The sequence below is a fragment of the Harpia harpyja genome, chromosome 9 (assembly GCF_026419915.1).
Source record: "Harpia harpyja isolate bHarHar1 chromosome 9, bHarHar1 primary haplotype, whole genome shotgun sequence".
Classification (NCBI taxonomy): Eukaryota; Metazoa; Chordata; class Aves; order Accipitriformes; family Accipitridae; genus Harpia; species Harpia harpyja.
Window position 1 is genome coordinate 27,697,348 of NC_068948.1, and position 17,408 is coordinate 27,714,755.

Sequence of the window (17,408 nt, forward strand, 5' to 3'; positions counted from 1 at the left end):
ACTGTTGATTAATGCATTTATTTCTGTAGGCTGAGAGAGTTGGGGTTGTTCAGCCTGGAGAAGAGAAGCTTCTGGGGAGACTTTAGAGCAGCCTGCCAGTACCTAAAGGGGCCCTAGAAAGGGGCTGGAGAGGGACTTTTTACAAGGGCATGTAGTGACAGAACAAGGGGTAATGGCTTTACACTGAAAGAGGGTAGATTTATATTAGATGTAAGGAAGAAATGTTTTACAATGAGGGTGGTGAGGCACTGGAGCAGGCTGCCCACACAGGTTGTGGATACCCCCTCCCTTGCAGTGTTCAAGGCCAGGCTGGATGGGGCTCTGAGCAGCCTGCTTTAGTGGAAGGTGCCCCCTCCGCCATGGCAGGGGGGATGGAACTCGATGATCTTTAAGGTTCTTTCACCCCAAACCGTTCTGCGACTCCACAGCCGAGAGCTGCCCCGTCCTGCCGCCCCCTCGCCCGGCTCCGCGTGCAAAGCGGTGGGGTGCGGGGGGGGTCGGAGCCGGCAGCCCCCCCGCTCGCGCCGCCTTCCTCCCCAGGAGGAGGAGGGGCGGTCCCACCCCCGGCCGCGCTCATTGGAGGCTGCCGGCCGGGCGGGCTCCCATTCGCCGTCGCCGCGGGCCGGGCGGAGTTCCCGGAGCGGAGGAAGCCGCCGGGGCCGGCAGGAAGCTTTTCCTCTCCGTGGCCCCGAAGTTCGATCGCAGGGGGAGGAGCGGGGGCGGTTTGGGAAGGACCCGCCGGGCAGGGGTAAGGTCGGGGGAAACATGAACCAAAACAAGGGCTTTGTTTCTCATCCCTGAAATTCTGTGGGGGGGAGGGGGGCGAGGGCATGGCCATGTTTCCCCCCCCGCTTGCTGTTTTTGCACATTTCGCAGGGAAAAAGTTGTGGGATCTTGTTACTAGTGCGTGGGGTGTGGGGTGCTCGCGGGAGGTTCGGGGTTGGCAGCGTGGGAGCGCGAACCCGAGTGTGCAGCTTGTTATAACGTCCGTGAAAAGGCGAGTGTCACCCGCGAGCGGGTCGCCCCGGGGGGAGGTGGGAAAGAGCCGTGCCAAGGCAGGCGCTGCTTCTGCATCGCCCTGGGACCGAGCCGGGTGTCCCACGTCCCGTGTGGGTGCGGGACCTCGTCTCTGTTGTGAGCACACGGTCGGGAGGTCCCTTGGGTGCAAGGACTCGGCTGTGGCTCAGATCTGCCTTGCTCTCCTTTGAATGTACATTCATCTCCTCCAGCGTCTCAGGCAACGAACGAACAGCCGCTCACTATCAGTGACTCTTGTACAGCCATCCTGGGAAGGGTGAGCTGAAAATTCCTGGGTAGAAGGGACGAGTGTCCCTTGTCCTTGTCTGTGCCTCCCTGGAGCCTGGGTTTTGGGGCTTGGAGCTTAGCGCTGTTGCAGTCCATAGAAACAGGGCAGACCTCTGTTCTCTGTGTGCCCAGCCGGAGAGGGAGATGACGACGCTAACGCACCGAGGACGGCGTGCTGAGGCAGGAAGGAACTCTGACAAGAAGCCTGACAGTGAGGAAGATGCGGCTGCAGACAGAGACCTGAATGACGATGATCCTGGCGACTTCAAAGATATCCACCTCACGCTCATGGAGGAGGTGTTGCTCCTGGGGCTGAAGGACAAGGAGGTAAGGCAGGTGTCTGCGACGGCTGCATGTGCAGCAGTGGCAGCACTGCCTTGGTGTACCTGGAGGTGAGGTTCTGAGTGTGCAGCAGAAGCGACCGTACGAGTTCCTCTGAATCCTGTTCAACAAAGCCTGCCTGCTTAGTGCAAACCACCTTCATCTGTAGCTTAAACTGAGCTGTGGTGATTGCTTGCAAGTGCTGTCCCACCAGCTCTGCCACAGGGACTGTAAGAAGCAGCTGGAGGCGAGGGGTGCCTTATGGTATTGCACAACTGCCACTTGCAGAAAAATGGTGGGTTTGTTCTTTGCCGAGGTCAAAGACGTGTAGTAAAAGGAGCCTCACCTTGTGCATCAGATGGTAAATGTCCTCTTCCCTAGCCCAAGTGCACTTTCCTATCCAATACACAGGGACACTCTGAGCACTGTTTCTACTTTGTTAAAAATTGGTGTGAAAAATGGCAGGGGCACGTTCTGAGAGAAGAGGGCAAGGTGAGAGAAGGCAGCTGGACTGGGGGTTGAAAGCAGGTGCAGGATGGGTCTGAACACAGCAATGGCAAAGGAGGTAGGAGGCATGTCTCTTTTTTCAGGCTGGTAATTTCCTTAGCCAGGTGGGAATGGCGTCATGCAGCTCCAGGCTTGAGGGGATTGGGGCTGGATGGGAATCTCTGCTGGGCACTCGTCTTACCCATGTGTGCTGGTTTAATGGCTTTCCTTGGCAGCAGTGGACGAACTTCACAGCCGGTTATATTCAGGGGGTTGTTCTCTGCTGGAAAGGGACCCTGGTCAAATGGAATTGTTTTGTGCTTATCAGCCAGTAGGAACTTGTTTCTCAACTCTGCCTAGAACGAGCTGGGGGGAAGGGAGAAGACATCTTGTGTTGAGTTCTCTGAGCTGCTTGGCTCTTATCTACTGTGTCGGCATGCCTTTTCTTCTTTAGTGCATGCATCATCTTGATCTCTTTGGGGGAATCTGATGCTGCTATTCCTGTCAAGCAGATGGGGAAATCTAGACCAGGGAGAGCTAACCAGTTGCCCAAGGTGCTTCTTGGGATGATAATGGGAGAGGAGAGCCTTAAACACAGGTTTTTCAGCTCCAGGAGCATTCTTCCTCTGAGCCTGTCTCCCACCCTAAGGAAAGGAGATGCTGTGGTTGTCAAAGCTGTGGTAGATGGGCCACCTTCTCTTTATCTGTTTCTCTGGGTTGAAATTAAGCCCCTGTGAGGTGCCTGAACTTTTTTTTCCATTGTGCCCTGCTACTGCTGAGTTAGTCTGAGCTGGTGCCTTGCTCTCACATAGACCTGCTCAGGCCATGGCTTCTGACGTGGACCACACTCACAGATCCAGCAGGGAAGAGCTGTGGGTTGTGTGAGTTACAGAGGCTTGTAGCTGTCCTGTTTAACAAACCCAGATAAGATCTAAGACTTGCTGAGCTGAATAGGAAGTAACAGGAGAGCAGGGCTGTAAAGACAACATCATGCAAATAATTTTGGAGCAAATATTTGAGAGCAGCCTAGGAGCGTGGGATGGTCTGCTTTCTTCCTGGGCTATGTTTAGCGTTCTTGGCTTGGTTAATGTATTCCTGGGAATGGTCCTTCAGTCACCTGGAAGTTATGAGAGCACAACACATGTGAAGAAAACTTGCCACACTTTCCTCCCCCCACCCCCGCCTCCCCATTCTGTCCTTCCATGTTCCTCCATCTCAAAAGGAACACCAGAGGCAGCAGTAGCCTGGCTGTGAGCTGGGCTCCCAGGTATTGGGTTTTCCCAGCCCTGTTGTTCACTCATGGTTTGATGATTGGGGAAAAAAAACCAAGACAATTTTAGCCAAATCCAATGAGGTCACACTGTAATTTCATTATTTTAAGTACCAGCCTGTCCCCCTAGCAGAAACTGGCTGCACACCAGCCTGGCTTTTGTAACCAGTCTGATTCCAGAAGCTGAAAGTAACCCAGGAGCTTTCGACTTGTTTGATTTCAGAGCTCTTAAAATTTTCTAGGGGTAACTTGCCTTCCAGCCCAGTAAATTGAAACTTTCGGCCACCTCCACACCCTTTTCTGGAGAACGTGTTCGTAAAGGGCGAGTGCAAAAAACCGTGTGTCTCCTATGGACAGAAATCAGCAGGACAGGGATGAAAGGTTGCTTTGTCTTTCCTCACAAGGAAATGAAGAAAGCAAATAAAGATTTTCATTTCTTTTATGGTTCTCTGCTATGCAAGCTGAGCAACCCGGTATCCAGATGCACTGTATAAACAGATACGCTGGGGACAAGAGTTGACCCGTACAGACTGTAAAAACTTCCATGTAGGAGGGCTACATATTCTCAGCCTTTTTTCCTTAGGAACAGGGTGTGTTAGGTTGCTTTGTCTGGAGTCTCCTGGTAGCTTTTAGACCTGCCCTTTCTCTCCTCCTACCCACTCCCTCCAGAGAAAAAGAGCAACGAAAAGGGAGTTACGAATGGGCCGTAGTGTTTCTGGTGTATTGGCGTCCCCCTGCAAACAAGCACATTGTGACTTTGCATCCTGCTTGGCTCACCCTTCCCTTGGGCCCATCTCAAACACCAGTGCCTGCCCCATTCCCAGCCCTGCTGCCTGCCTGGACAAGCCTCTCCTTGCAGCCCTGCCTGCTGTCTGCTTGCCCTGAAATCCAAGGACTGCTGCCCTGCGTCTGTGCCACAATGCAGCAGTCATCGGGCTGGAACAACCGGGCTTTGTTCTAATCAAGGGATAAAAGACGAGTGGAAGAAGGGAATGGAGAGGTCGACTAGGCTGTCCCATTGCTTCAAGCCAAGGTTATCTCTCTCCTGAGAAGCATCAGTTGAACGTTCTTAAACCTCAAGGGGCAGAGACTTCCCTTCCCTGCCCCCTCCCTCCATTCCTGGAGCCCTCCTCATTCCTGGGCTTTCTTGTCCAGATGGTTATTTCTTTCTGGTGCCAGCTCCAATCTCTCTGGCTACAATTTTAGCCCAGGATTCTGTCCCATGCACAGTGGAAGTGGGAACTGGCCATTCCCTTCCATTCTGCTGTTGCCTTTTATGTGTCTGACCCCCCTTACCCTATTCTCCCTCTGTCTTCTCTTCCCTGGACTGAAAACCCTGATTCAATTGCTGGTTCCTTGTGGGTCATATTTTCCAGACCTCTGCACCTTCCTGTTGCTTTGCTGAATGCCTTAACAATTTTGGAGCTTGCACTTCTTGGGTTGAGGACCCTGTCCCATGGCAGGCTCAGAGAACAGGGCTTGGGGCCAGGTGTGGAATGTGCCAAGTCCAAGCAGATCTGGTCGGCAGCAGTCCTAGTGCTGCACTGCTGGTGGGACCCAAACTGCTGCACCCCAGTCCCAAGGTGCCCGCTCTGGGGGGGAGAGGTGGGATGTATTTTCTTGTCCTTCATCCCTGACTGGAAATCTCTTGCAGAAGTCTGCAGGCAGATTTGAGCGAGGGACTGGGGAAGCTCTTGTGCCCTGTGGTGGGAACAGGGGCTTGCTGCAGCCTGTGCCCTGTGGGATGGTGCTGTGGGTAGCAGGGAAACTCTTCTTCACAGTACTGATGAGCGATTTTTTCGTACAGCTAATTACTCTCAGGGCATGCCTAGAGCTAGCGGGGGCTTCTTCAAGGAGAAGAGCAGATTTTGCCTCCTGTTTCCCCTGGGCATGTCTGCAGCAGGCGCTGTGGCAGGGCAGAGCAGAGCTCATGTCGCTGGTTGCAGCCTCACAGCAGCAGCAATGTCCTGTGGCCAGGGGCTTGCCAGGGGAAAAGGCCCCACTTTTCTCATTTTCGTTCGGATTTTTTACAATCCAGGGTTGGGTGCAGCTGTCTGGCCAGTGCTGGGGTGTGCTGGGTGGTTGTGGGTGCAGTGGGAAAGGCACAACCTGAATTGCTCAATGTTTACAGGGAGGTTTTGGGCAGGGAGGGGGTTAGTTGGGGCTGCCAGGCACTTTTCACCTGGTGGGGAAAGTCCTTTTCTCCCTTTGGCCTGGGAGGCAGAGCTGTTAACGGGAGTTAGGAGAGTCACCTGGGCAGGGCCAGAGCTGTCCAGGAGGGGTGGAGGGCTCAGTAGAGTTCCCCTTCCCATCTCTCTTCTCCCCTTTCCGTCCATCCTCTCTCCAAGGGCTACACCTCCTTCTGGAATGACTGCATCTCTTCAGGCCTGCGAGGTGGTATTCTCATTGAGCTGGCTCTGCGCGGCCGGATCCGCCTGGAGCCGCTCTCCATCAGGAAGAAGAGACTGCTGGAGAGGAAGGTGAAGGTGCTGCAGGAGCTGGGCTGGGGGCCTGATGGGCTTCGGGGCTCTCTCCACCCCAGCTGAGCTTTCTGGCAGTGAGCTTTGCTGAAGCAGCGCTGCACGCCAGGGCTGGCGCCATTCCTTCAGGAAGGGAGCAGTAGGTCTGCATCCAGCCTTACACCATGTTTCCACTTTGTCCTTCCAGGTGCTCTTGAAGTCAGACGCGCCAACTGGTGATGTCTTGCTGGATGAGACCCTCCGACACATCAAGGCCACGGAGTCTGCAGAAACGGTGCAGACCTGGATAGAGCTGCTCACTGGTAGGGCCAGTTAGAGACGCCATCTCCCCAGCTCCCTCAGGGCCTGTCCCTGCCACCTGTCCCCTCTCCATGGCTTGGTCATCCCCTCGCTTCACTGGAGATGGGCAGGATACAGACGGCAGAATAGGGGAAGGCTGAATGTAGGGGCAGAGAGTGGTTTTCTGGGTCTTTTTTGTTGGGAACTTGGTGGAACACTTGGACCTCACTCCCCATTGCCTCTTTCTTCATGCTGAGTCTTCACTGAGTCTAGGGTCCAAGGTCCTGGATAGAAGGGGCTTTCCAAAGGGATCTGCCCCAGGCTGCTGTGCCTTGTGGCCACTGAGAGCTTTGCCAGCTTGGACTGATGGGAGAAGCGGGTCAGAGTCAGGCCAAGGGGAGGAAGAGGGTTCTTGCAGCAGGGACTGGTGTCTGTGAGAGCACAGATGGTCCTGGGCTGGAAGCAGCCTGGGTGCTGGGGTTGGGTGGCAAAGCTGTCGCTGCCCCAGCGTTGAACGGGGTCTCCTCTCCTGCAGGGGAGACCTGGAACCCCTTCAAGCTGCAGTACCAGCTGAGGAACGTGCGTGAGCGCATCGCCAAGGCGCTGGTGGAGAAGGGCATCCTCACCACGGAGAAGCAGAACTTCCTGCTCTTCGACATGACCACCCACCCTGTCAGCAATGCCACCGAGAAGCAGCGCTTGGTGAAGAAGCTCCAGGAGAGCATGCTGGAGCGGTGGGTGAACGACCCCCACCGCATGGAACGCAGGACTCTGGCTCTCCTCGTGTTGGCCCACTCCTCAGATGTACTGGAAAACGTTTTCGCCAGCCTGGCAGATGACAAGTACGATGTGGCAATGAACAGGACCAAGGACCTCCTCGATATGGACCCTGAGGTGGAAGCTGCCAAAGCCAGGGGCGCAGAGATGATCTGGGCTGTCCTGGCAGCCTTCAATAAGTCCTAAAAAGCCCCTGAACCCCCCAAACCAGCTGGGTGGCCTTACCCCCTCGATGTGAGGCCAGGGGTATATGCGCATGGAGTTCCTGCAGCAGCGGGTGGGCTCAGGTTGGGGGGACGAGGAGGTTTTGCTCTCCCGCCTGGACAGGGTTGGGAGAGTGAGAGTCCACCTGTGTGGGCAGGTCTTGCACTCCTCCAAAAACTGGTGCCTCTGGGGAGAGGTGGCTGTGCTTCTTCGCTCCCCTTCCAGTGCTCCTTGCCCATGGGCTTCCTTCTCAGGCCAGTGCAGAGCTGGGAGGTGGCAGAGCTCAGCTCTGCCTCTGCGTGCGGGAATCAAGCCACTCGGGCCAAACCCCAGCAGAAATGCTCCCCGTGCACGGGCTTGTCTGGCTATCTCTATGGCTCCCTGTTCCACGCACAGGTCTTGCTTCTGAGCTGCCTGGGCAGTGCAGATTCCCCTATGGAGCACGCTGATGTCCTCCTGGGGCATGGTACATGGTACGGCCAGGAGAGCAGGCAGGGGGCTGGTTCAGAGGGGTCTGGCAGCTGGGACCACCCCATGCTGGGCTGGCACAGGGCAGCCCAAAGCCCTCGGTGCATGTTGCCATTGAGGAGCAGCTCTGCAAAGAGCATGGAGCCCTGCCCTGGGCTGTGCCCTGTCACACACCTGCTCTTTCTAGTAAGAGGAGAAGTTAAACTGTGAAATTTTTTTTTTTTTCATTCTCCCTCTCCCTTCCCCCACCACTTTAATCTCCTGTAGTTCATTTAAATGTTATTTCTCTACAGCTCAAGGGAGTCCTGGGTATTTAAATCTGTCCTCCGTAGTTGCAGTGGGTTCAGCTGCCCGTTCTGGTAACAGGGTTTGCATCTGAAGGGGCTCTGGTGTGGCAGAGGGGGTCCTCCGGGTTCCCAGAGGTGCTGGTGGCACTTGCATTATGAACTTGCCGGGTGGTCTCAGCTGCTGCTGCCTGCCTGCACCCAGCCGGGGGTCTGCAGGCAGCCGGGCTGGGTGCCATCTCCCGTCCCGCTTCCTGTGCGGCCTGGGCCTGGGGGGCACCGGCCAGGTGCCATCACCCCGGGATCCATTTGCCTCCCCGCGGGCCCGTCCCCTCCCGGCCCTTCGTCTGCCTCGGCTGCCCGAGGGCTGTCCCTTTGCATCTGGATGCTGCCAGCGGGTCCCCAAAACCCGTGGGTGGGGGAGGGGGTCCTCCTCGCACAGGCGTCTCTCCCCGCCCCCCCCGCGACGGGGCCGGAGCGGTGTGCTCCCGGGGGTCACAAGCGCACACGCAGCCGCCACCCCCACGCCCCCCGCCGCCCCATCCCCACCTCCACCGCCCCCCGTCTCCCGGGCCCTGCACGGGTGGTTTCGCGCTGCGGTGGGTGCCGGACCCCCCCGGCGGCTCCTCCAGCCCCGGCAACGCTGGGGGTGGTGGGCCGCGGCGGCCCCGACTCCCCGGGAGAAGGGGGAGGGCTGGGGCCGTGTGGGGGCGCCCCCGGCCCCGCCTCCCGCTCTCGCGCGCGGAGGGCGCCGCGCTGGGCCGGGCCCGGGCCCTCTGCCCCGCCCACGTGGTGCTGCCTCACTTCCCATTGGCCAGTGGCCTCTCCAGCCAGGGCGGCCCCGCCCCGTCACTGTCCCCGCCCTCGCGGGCGCTGGTTGGTCGGGTATGACGTCACCGCGGCCGCCTCCCTATGCCCATTGGGCAGCGCGCCTGTCCGTCAGGCAGCTGAGGCGTTAGGGGGCGGTGGCGGCCATTTTGGAGCAGAGCGCGCGGCTGGGCGGAGCGGAGGCAGCGCGGGGCGCGGAGGGAGCGCGGAGGACACCCCACACACACCTCGCTATGGCAGCCACGCTCGGTACCGGCGCCCGCGCGGAGGAGACCGGGCAGGAGAAACAGGTGGGGAACCCCGGGGCTGGCCCGGCCGGCTCCCATTGGCTCGGCTGCACTTCGCTCTTCACGGTCCTGTGCGCGGATTGGTTGGTTCTGTTGTCCGTCTGATGAATGCTAGTCTCTCATTGGCTGCGGGGTTGATGTGGGTTGGACTTCCGGCAGGCCTGGTGGGATAGCTCGGTTTCGATGGCGGCGTGGGGGGTGCGTGGGGTCTTGTGCGATACTGGGGGTGGGGGGGCACTGGTGGGAGGGGGCTGTGGGATGGAGGGTGCTGGGGAGCGCTGGGTGAGAGGGGGCTTGTGGGTGCTGGGGAGTATTGGGATGGGAGGGGGGCTGGGGGGTCCTGGGGAGCGCTGGGGCGCGAAGGGGAGCTGGGGGGTGCGGGAGTTGTGCCCCGCTGCCGAGGGGCCGGGCCCGGCTGCGGGTGGGGGGGAGGCCGCCCCATCAGCAGCTGGCTGAGGTCCTTTCGCGCAGGGGCATGCCGGGGTGCCGCAGTCCCGTGTCCTCCCCCCGAAAACCGTCGTTGGCTTTAGCCCCGCGCCCCCCCCCCAGGTTCCCCCCCGGGACCAGCGCGGGGGCTGAGCGGACGAGTGATGAGCCCTGGCTGCGGCTTGTCGGGTGACCCGGTGGGACAGAGCTGCCTGCAGGTATGGGGGGATCCGGGCTGGCGTCAAACAGCGGGGCTGGGCAGCGGTTCCAGGCGGCCCAAGCGGCTGCTGCGTCCCCGGGCGCGAGCCTGAGCCCCCCACGGGGCAGTCGGACCCCTCCAGGGCACAGGCAGAGCTGCTGCCCTCCCGTGCTGCCGGCCACCTTCAGCCATCCCGCTGTGGCCAGTGTGGCCTAGCTCGGACGTCACAGCAGGAGAAGCTTTTTCCACTTCCCTGGCATTAGTTTAGCTCTGGGGGTGGGCATAGGAAGGAAGCAGACGTACTGCCTTTTAGGCACCGAGAGAAGGTGGTGGGCACTTTCCTGTGGTGGAGGGACATGGTGGGAGGCACTGCTGTGGGCGGCCCCATGATCTGCTGGCAGGTGTTAAGGATGTTGGCAAGGCGTTTGCTCTGCTGAGTGCCACAGAAGAAGTGGTGCCTACGAGGTGGGCGAGCAGTGGGGTGCAGTGGCACACACCAGACGGTGTGGGAGAGATGCGGTGATGGGAGCCAGTGGTGTTTGCAGCCAGGCAGGGAGGAAGGAGGCTTGGAGATGAAGAACTGAGGTGATGGAAGGGCTGCAGGAGGCAAAGCTTTGGCTTCTGCTGCCAAAACCTGCCTCGACGCATCTGATGGGGTGCCTGGCTCTGTGGCAGGGCCAAGTGGTGTGCACTGGCCATGGCTCTTATTCCTGGGAGCTGTCATGGAGATGGGTAAGAAGAGCCGGGCTCCTTCAGGCCGTGTGTGTGGGCAAAGCCCTGCAGCATGCAGAAGCTGAAGATCGTGACGAGACCCTCGGCACCTTCCCCCGCCTTCGATCCCTGTGGACTCCCATGGACGGGGGTGTAAGGAGGAGCCTGCACGGTTGGGGCTCCAGGTGGGATGCACCAAGCCTGCGCATCACACTGCTGCTCCCAGCTCCAGTTGTCCCAGTTTTGACTGTCAGGAGCTGCCATTAACTCAGGTTTGCTTTGTTTTTTTGAGACGTAGCCGAGGAGCTGTTCCATGGCAGCTTTTGTACATGCTGTCTTGCAGCTTCTCAGGGAGCTGGCCCCCAGGGCCACAGCCACACTGCGAAGAGCTGCTCCCCTGGGTCCACACCAGTGGAAGATCACATTGGAAACGTCTTGCAGTGCCAGCAATGCTTTGCAGCCTGGGGGCTTGTGGGCTCCAGCTTGCTCTTGGCCACTTGGGAAGGGAAGTCCTGGCAGTCAAATTGCACAGGAGCACATCTCCTTAATGCCACCAGGCTGAGCTTCAGTGCCTTGTCCTTGGGGAGCCTGGGACTCCCATCCCCAGCCACCTCCACCCTGCATGATTGCCAGCTGCATCCTTCCAGCTTGCTGGTCCCATCCGATGCCAAGGGCTTTCCTACTTCACAGTTGCGGTGCGGGCTCGTGGTGGCAGTGTTCTGCCACACTTATTGCATGGAGCATGCCATCTCTGGTGGGCTGGGAGTGGTTCAGGGCCTCAGCACTGGGGAGAAGATGCACATGGCATCCATCGGTGCAGCCAGGCTGGCAGGAGCGGAGCTGCTGCTGCTGCCAAATCTGCCAAGAGCATCCCTGCTGGAAAGGGAGCAGTGATGAAAAACACCCCTTGCCAGCATCCTGGCAAAAAACAACTCGCACTCGTGCAGTGGCTTGGCCCCAGGTGGCTGCTGGTGGAGGTGGCCAGCAGTGACGCATTCCCGTTGGAGCTGGGCCAGTGGCTCGCCAGAATTTTGCCTTGCCGGGGGTGAGGTTCTCCAGGCCCTGCTGGGACCTTGACTCCTTCCCACCCCAGACCGAAGCTCCTGTCCCCAGGTCTGCAGCCCTTCCCTGGAGGGGAGAACGTGCCTCCCTGAAGAGAGAGGCTGGTGGTTGGGAAGCAGATCCCGAGCCCTGTACTGGGAACCCCCGCTTCGTTGCTCGGCTGATGCTACTTCAATAGCTGGGTTGGGGGGGTGTCTCAAAGCTCCTGCAGAGGGGACAGGCGACAACCAGGTTCTGGCACCTTATGCTGGAATCGGTCCCAGGCTTCCAGTGGGCTGGGTGGCTTCCCAGAACATCCTGAAACTCCTGTGGTTGTGAAAAAGGTGCTAAAATGCTGCTTTGCTGTCTGTGCAGGTTTCATTCCCGATAAACTGGTTTTGGAGGAGAAGGGTTTCTTCCATCTCAGCTGTACTGCAGTGGGGTGCAGCAAGGCTGAACCCTCCCAGCACCACAGTGCACTGCTGCAGCCCGTTGTGCTCTGGGCTGACATTTGCCAATGCTGGTCAACCTGTCGCTGGTCAGGGGAAGACGCTTGTCCAGCAGCGATTTGCGGTGATGTTTTAAGCCCAGTTTGCAAAGCCAAATGTCAGTGCAAGTGCCCATAGGGGCTTTCATCTGGGAAGGAGGCAGGGAGAGGGTCTCTGCCTGTTTCCACAGGTACTGCAGGTAAAAGCTCTTTTCTGGCTGGGAAGGTGTTCTCTGAGCGTGTCTGGGTTTTCCAGGGGACCACACCTTGCTCAGCAAGCCAGGTGCCAGAGTTTGGACATGCTGCCGAATATTGTGTTACAGCTTCACAGGTGCATGTTTTTTCTGTGGGGCTGAAAGGCTTTCCACCCCCCTCTCTGTTTTTCAGGACATGCAAGAGAAGGAAACCATCACCCCTGAGAGAGCAGAAGAGGCAAAACTAAAGGCCAAATACCCCAACCTAGGCCAGAAGCCTGGAGGCTCCGACTTCCTCATGAAGAGACTGCAGAAAGGGGTATTTATTTCTTAGCCATGGCTCATTCACATCCTCTCCTCCCTTAATGGCACAGGCAGCCAAGCTCCAACCAGGCCAGAGGAATCACACCAAAATTCCCCAGGCCAAAAAGTCTGTTGAACTCATGGGCCAGGCTCTTTTCAGTGCCTGTGCTGGATGTGGCACCCAGCGGGAACAAGCCCGAAGCAGCGAGGGCTGCTGTGGTCAAGCAAGAAGGGCTAGTGCCTGCTCAGAACCCAAAAGCTGCAGCCTCTTGGTTGGTTTTGCTCTGCGTATCTCCCCCAGAGGTGGATCCTACCCTGTCCTCCACACCCTGGCCCAAAACCTGGGGTCTAGAGGTGAAACGAGTGCATAAATCCCCCCCTGCCTCTGCTGTGCTCCCTGGGGTTCAGTGGGCCACTGAGATGCTGCGGACCTGAGTTTTTCTCTCTGGTCTGCACTTTGCCTGGTTTCTTCGCTGGTGCAAAAGGCACTGAGAATGCCAGTGAGTCAGCTGGTTGTATCTCCATCACTGGCACCAGCGTAAAAAGCCAATATTCTGACTGTGCTCCCTGGAAGTGTAATTAAATCCCTCTCTGAGAGCCATCTGTAGCCTGCTTGGGTTGTCACTGCTGGCTCTCCTCCTTGTGGAAGCTGGTGCAGAAAACATAAATTCCTCTTGAGCTGCTGGCAGCCAGTGGCCGCGTGCCTTCCCCAGCTCTGAACACATGGTGTCTCCCCGTCACACTGCTCGGGGTTTGGCTCTGTCCTGCTGCTTCCGTTTCAGCTTGTAATGACAGCTGTCCCCTCTGCCTGAGCAGCTGCCATGGGCGCTTGCTCTCACTGTTGATGTGATCACCGGGACTGTTATTTTAGGTACCGGCTCCTAAAACAAGCACAGAAAGGAGGGTTGTTTAATGGCTTGGCACTGAAGCGGGGCAGGGCTTTTTGTCAGGACTGGGCTCATTGGGGCCTGACAGTGCATCGGGGCAGAACTGGGCTCTTAAGAGCTCCTTGTGCCCAGCAAAGCCCTGACTGTAGCACCAGCACAAGCTCTGCTTTGGTGTTCAGCCTTTCCTACACCGCTGTGGGGGGAGAAGGAGCACAGAGTCCCATGGTGATGTGTGCGATAAGGGAATGAAATGCCCTTTGAACCCTAGGTCAGCGGTGCTGTGCAGCAGGGAGGTGTCCTCTGGCCACGTCTTCGCAGCCATTTCCATGCATCATTTCAGCTGCTGGGAGCCTGGGCAGTCCAGTGAAGGCCTTGGCACTGGCCAGGCTGTACTCCCTGGGGAGAAAATTGTGCCTCTGTCACACCAGCTCATCTGTTCACCAAACCAGAATAAACTGTATCAGCAAATGTCCCCTGGCTTTCCTACCGTAGCTGAGCCTCTGCCTGGAGGCATCTGCTGACGTGGCTGTGCCTATGTTCAGCTGTCTGGGGGTCTCTGGACCGGGATTGAATCCCTGTCACGCTGAGTGTGGTACAAGGGCAGAGCAGGAAAAACCTGGTCTTTACTCAGCAAGTGCCACGCCAAGCAGCAAAAGTTCACAGGCTACAAACATTCAAAGGTGGGTCAAAGGGAGAAAATGCACCCTGGTGTCTTGAGTCAGACAGGCAGCTGCTGTGGGGCAAAGCTTCTTCCAGCTGGGGCAGATCTGAGTCACTCTGGGTTTGTGTGTGGGTGCTAAAGGCCTTTTAAATTGGGCCAGGGTGCCTTGCTTGGATTTTCCCTTGCATAATGTTTTTGTGACCTGGTTTTGAGCAACCCTAGCAGCTCCTTAAAGGATCATATTTGTGGCCAGGTGTCTGTATCTCTGCTGTGTCCCTACACTCTTGCAAATCAGAGTAACCGAAACACCTCTCCCTCTTCCAGCAAAAATACTTCGATTCTGGTGACTACAACATGGCCAAGGCAAAGATGAAGAACAAGCAGTTGCCAAGTGCAGGGCCAGACAAGAACCTGGTGACAGGAGACCACATCCCCACGCCACAGGACCTCCCGCAGAGAAAATCCTCGCTTGTAACCAGCAAGCTGGCAGGGTAGCCTGTGCTCACAAGCTGGGTTTTTTCCTATTTCCTTTTTTTGTTTTGGCTAAATGGATTGAACTTCACTGTACCATAGGGATGGGAGCACCAGAATCCACATAGTTATTTGAGTATTTACAGCAAACACACGCTGAAACTGTGTTTCAGTGAGAGGCGAACAAGAGGTGTCTAGCCTGGGATGCACAGGCAGATTTGATTGGGCCATTCCTTTTAGCAAGTCAGTTTGCTGCCTTAATTTTCATGCTGTTTGAAACCATCCTCGCTTGCAGAGCTACTGAAGCACTGCTTCCTTGCCTGGAGAGTCAAGCAGCCCCAGGAGAAGCAGGAAAGTGCTCAGAGGAGTTGCTTGCGGTTTGCTTGGCACCGGTAGGAGAGGAGAGCTCAGAGCTGTGGCATGTGAATGCTTTTCAGGTGTTGGGTGTCTGCAGGGGAAGAACTGGCTGGGCAAAAGGTGTGATACATAATCTGGAAGTTTAAATAGGTGTGCACGTTAGAGCTTCTAAGTGAAGAAATTAGCTGATATGCAAAATATTACATGGCTGTGTTGCTGGGCTGAGCTGCCTGGGATCTGTCCCCTGCTTGCACAAAGCAGCTGAGCTCGCAGGAGGGGACGATGCATCTGATGGTTGCAGGAGAGGGGCCAGGCAGTGTTTGAAACAGTCCTCGTGGCTTGGAGCTGTGATGGGGCATTTGCTGTTTTGGGGGTATAGCCCCACCACAGCTGCATCCAAGCGTAGGGCACAGTGTGAGGCTTGCAGCTGCCCCACAGGGTTTGTGGGCAGTTTCTGTCTCCCCGGTCAGTTCTGGCCAGTGAGGCTGGCTGCCTTGGCAAGGGTGAGAGATGGCGCCTCTCCCGGCTGCTGGGTAGGCAGCAAAGGTGGTGAGCTGAATCCCACCAGCAGCAGGGTGCTTGGCACACAGGAGAGTGGCCAAACAGGCAGGCAGACCCCTGTCTGGTTGCATGCAGCCCCTGCCTGATGCCCAGACTTTTGTGCTTGCAAAGCAGGGGCCAGCAGCAGCCCGTGAGACATATGTGAGCTGTTAGAGCTGATCTCTGAAGGGAGAGAGGCAGGACTGGGAATAACCACCCCGGAAGGGAAAAAAGCACCGGAGACAGAGAACACGGAGATTAGGAAGAGAAGAGCATAGAGGCAAACCTGTGTTGACAGTGTCAGGCACCCCAAGCTGGGGTTTCTTTCTTTTTTCTCCTTTTTTTTTTCTTCCTGCCTTTTCTTTGTTCCAGGCCTGAAAAATAACACCCAAACAAAAAAAACCCAAAAAACCCCAAAACAAAAGGTTGGTGTGATGGCTGCAGCCTGCAGAATGATGTGCATGCTTGGTGTGTGTACTGTCCGCTCCTCATGCAGTGGAGATGGACTCCCCTCCTGTGCAGTGGAAGGTCTCAGCATGCCTGTGCTAGGGCAGTGCTAAACCTGCCCAGTTTAGGCTTAGTTTTGAAGGCATGTGGGTAAAAGGAAGTCAAGTGGATGTCTCTTTTTTTTTAATTATTTTTTTTATTTTTAGGGATTCCCATCAGGTGGGGAGAAACCAAGGCAGGGAGGCAACAGGCGATGCTCTGCATGGGCACAGCTTTCCTTATGTGTGTTCTTGGCTGGCTGACTCAGGGTTTCCTGAGAACCTCTTTCATTCATCATGCTTTCCTGCTGCTGGCCGGAGCGAGGAATGTGGTGTTGCTTCCCAGGAGAGTGTTTGCCAAGGGTGTGCTCAAATGCTTGCGTTTGCCTTCAGGTGGTTTGGAGCAAGCCAGCCACAGCTCCACTCATCAGGGCACAGTGAGCAAGGGGCTCTGTTGCCATCCCTGTGACCGCAGAGGACAGTTTTCTCTTTGTGGAGTGGGCAAGGAGTGTAGCAGGATTGGGGGCTGCCCACTTGTAACCATAGGTCTGTGTTTCGGTCTCTGTCACCTTTCCAGACCCTGTGTGACCTGGCCAGGGTGGTGCTGGCAGTGGCTGTGCAACCTCCTTGGATGTTCTGCTGTCTGTCCCAGCCATGTTGTAAATAGATATTAATCATATATATAAAAATATATATAATTTTTTACATGTTCATCTCTCCTCTCTTCTAGAGTGCTATGTTGTTTTGTTTTTTTTTAAAAAAAAAAAGAGGAAATAGTGAAGAATGCAAAGGGGTGTTGCAGCTTGGGGGCTGCCCCTGTGCTGAGAGGGGCAAGAGGGAGGGGACAGCTCTCAAACCACACCTTTCCCCGGTTTTCTGAAATTCCAGGTGTGCTTGCGCAGGAGGGGGAAGTGATTGTCAGGACACAGGATGAGAACTAGGAAGAGCAATTTACAAGGGTAGTAGCCATGGAGCAGGGTTATTTGCATTCTGCCCCCAGAGCCAGGCAGGCAGCAACGGTGTGATGATGCTGCCTGCCCTGCTGCCCACCTTGTACAGGAAGGGGTGCAGTGGGAACTGCCCTCGATCTGGGAGGCATTCGCATTCTCATCCTCTGCTGCTTGTAAAATACTACCACAAGAATGAGGCTGGTAGTGGTGGGAGGCTTGATGCCCCCAGGGCTGTTGGGGTGAGCCAGCAGGAAGAAAGATGTTTAGCATGAACTATCGGGGTGTCTGAGGCTATTGGGGTGTCTGAGGGACTTGTGTGGCTGGAGCAAGGCCATCAAAGTGCAGCTGTGGGGTGGGATGGGGCACAGAGGGAGGGCTTGGGCTCACTGAGCCCATGCAGGGTTTCACTGAGGCAGGGAAGGCAGGTGTGGCCATGCTCCTGTACCCCAGGGATGGACACTGGGTGGGAGAGGGCATGTGGAGAGACCCCAACAGCCTCAGGAAAATTGCTCAAAGCCCCTGCTTTCTTCCTCCTCCTTCAGGGCTCATTTCAGCTACTGCTGTGCAACACCTCCCCCAGCCTGGATATGTGAGCAGTGTGGTACCCTTCTCTGCGGGCTGTGTGGGGGCTGTGGAGTGTCTGTGGGGCTGTCCCCCAGCAATGGAGTCATGGGGTGTACGTGGGGTTCATCCCCAGCTATAGGGTG

At 56.9% G+C, this 17,408-nt stretch overlaps 2 protein-coding genes across 13 annotated transcripts; both read left to right on the forward strand.

Moving 5' to 3' along the window:
• The first annotated feature begins 620 nt into the window (after nucleotides 1-620).
• GOLPH3L (golgi phosphoprotein 3 like) lies at nucleotides 621-7,457 on the forward strand. Of its 9 annotated transcripts, none has more exons than XM_052797440.1 (5): nucleotides 621-748; nucleotides 1,438-1,632; nucleotides 5,731-5,868; nucleotides 6,050-6,164; nucleotides 6,677-7,457. In XM_052797440.1, exons 2-5 carry the CDS (start codon nucleotides 1,450-1,452, stop codon nucleotides 7,102-7,104), a joined length of 864 nt encoding a protein of 287 aa, XP_052653400.1. In that variant the 5' UTR covers nucleotides 621-748; nucleotides 1,438-1,449; the 3' UTR covers nucleotides 7,105-7,457. The 9 variants fall into 9 exon arrangements, with proteins under 9 accessions (XP_052653400.1, XP_052653404.1, XP_052653403.1 ...); XM_052797443.1 differs by having other exon boundaries at nucleotides 622-748; nucleotides 5,731-5,862; XM_052797441.1 differs by lacking the exon at nucleotides 621-748 and adding an exon at nucleotides 860-997.
• A 1,312-nt stretch (nucleotides 7,458-8,769) lies between these two features.
• On the forward strand, nucleotides 8,770-16,464 carry ENSA (endosulfine alpha). 4 transcript variants are annotated; one of them, XM_052797181.1, is made up of 3 exons: nucleotides 8,770-8,992; nucleotides 12,241-12,366; nucleotides 14,223-16,464. In XM_052797181.1, the coding sequence occupies exons 1-3, from the start codon at nucleotides 8,936-8,938 to the stop codon at nucleotides 14,391-14,393; spliced, it is 354 nt and encodes a 117-aa protein (XP_052653141.1). In that variant the 5' UTR covers nucleotides 8,770-8,935; the 3' UTR covers nucleotides 14,394-16,464. The 4 variants fall into 4 exon arrangements, with proteins under 4 accessions (XP_052653141.1, XP_052653140.1, XP_052653143.1 ...); XM_052797180.1 differs by lacking the exon at nucleotides 8,770-8,992 and adding an exon at nucleotides 9,035-9,153; XM_052797183.1 differs by lacking the exon at nucleotides 8,770-8,992 and adding an exon at nucleotides 9,039-9,187.
• The last annotated feature ends 944 nt before the right edge of the window (nucleotides 16,465-17,408 follow it).

Coding starts and splice junctions, on each gene's coding strand:
- GOLPH3L (XM_052797440.1), top strand. CDS start 1,450: ATGACGACGCTAACGCACCGAGGACGGCGTGCTGAGGCAGGAAGGAAC. Junction 5,869..6,049: donor TGCTGGAGAGGAAGGTGAAG/GTGCTGCAGGAG, acceptor TTGTCCTTCCAG/GTGCTCTTGAAGTCAGACGC. Junction 6,165..6,676: donor CTGGATAGAGCTGCTCACTG/GTAGGGCCAGTT, acceptor CCTCTCCTGCAG/GGGAGACCTGGAACCCCTTC.
- ENSA (XM_052797180.1), top strand. CDS start 9,094: ATGAATGCTAGTCTCTCATTGGCTGCGGGGTTGATGTGGGTTGGACTT. Junction 9,154..12,240: donor TTGGACTTCCGGCAGGCCTG/GTGGGATAGCTC, acceptor TCTGTTTTTCAG/GACATGCAAGAGAAGGAAAC. Junction 12,367..14,222: donor TGAAGAGACTGCAGAAAGGG/GTATTTATTTCT, acceptor TCCCTCTTCCAG/CAAAAATACTTCGATTCTGG.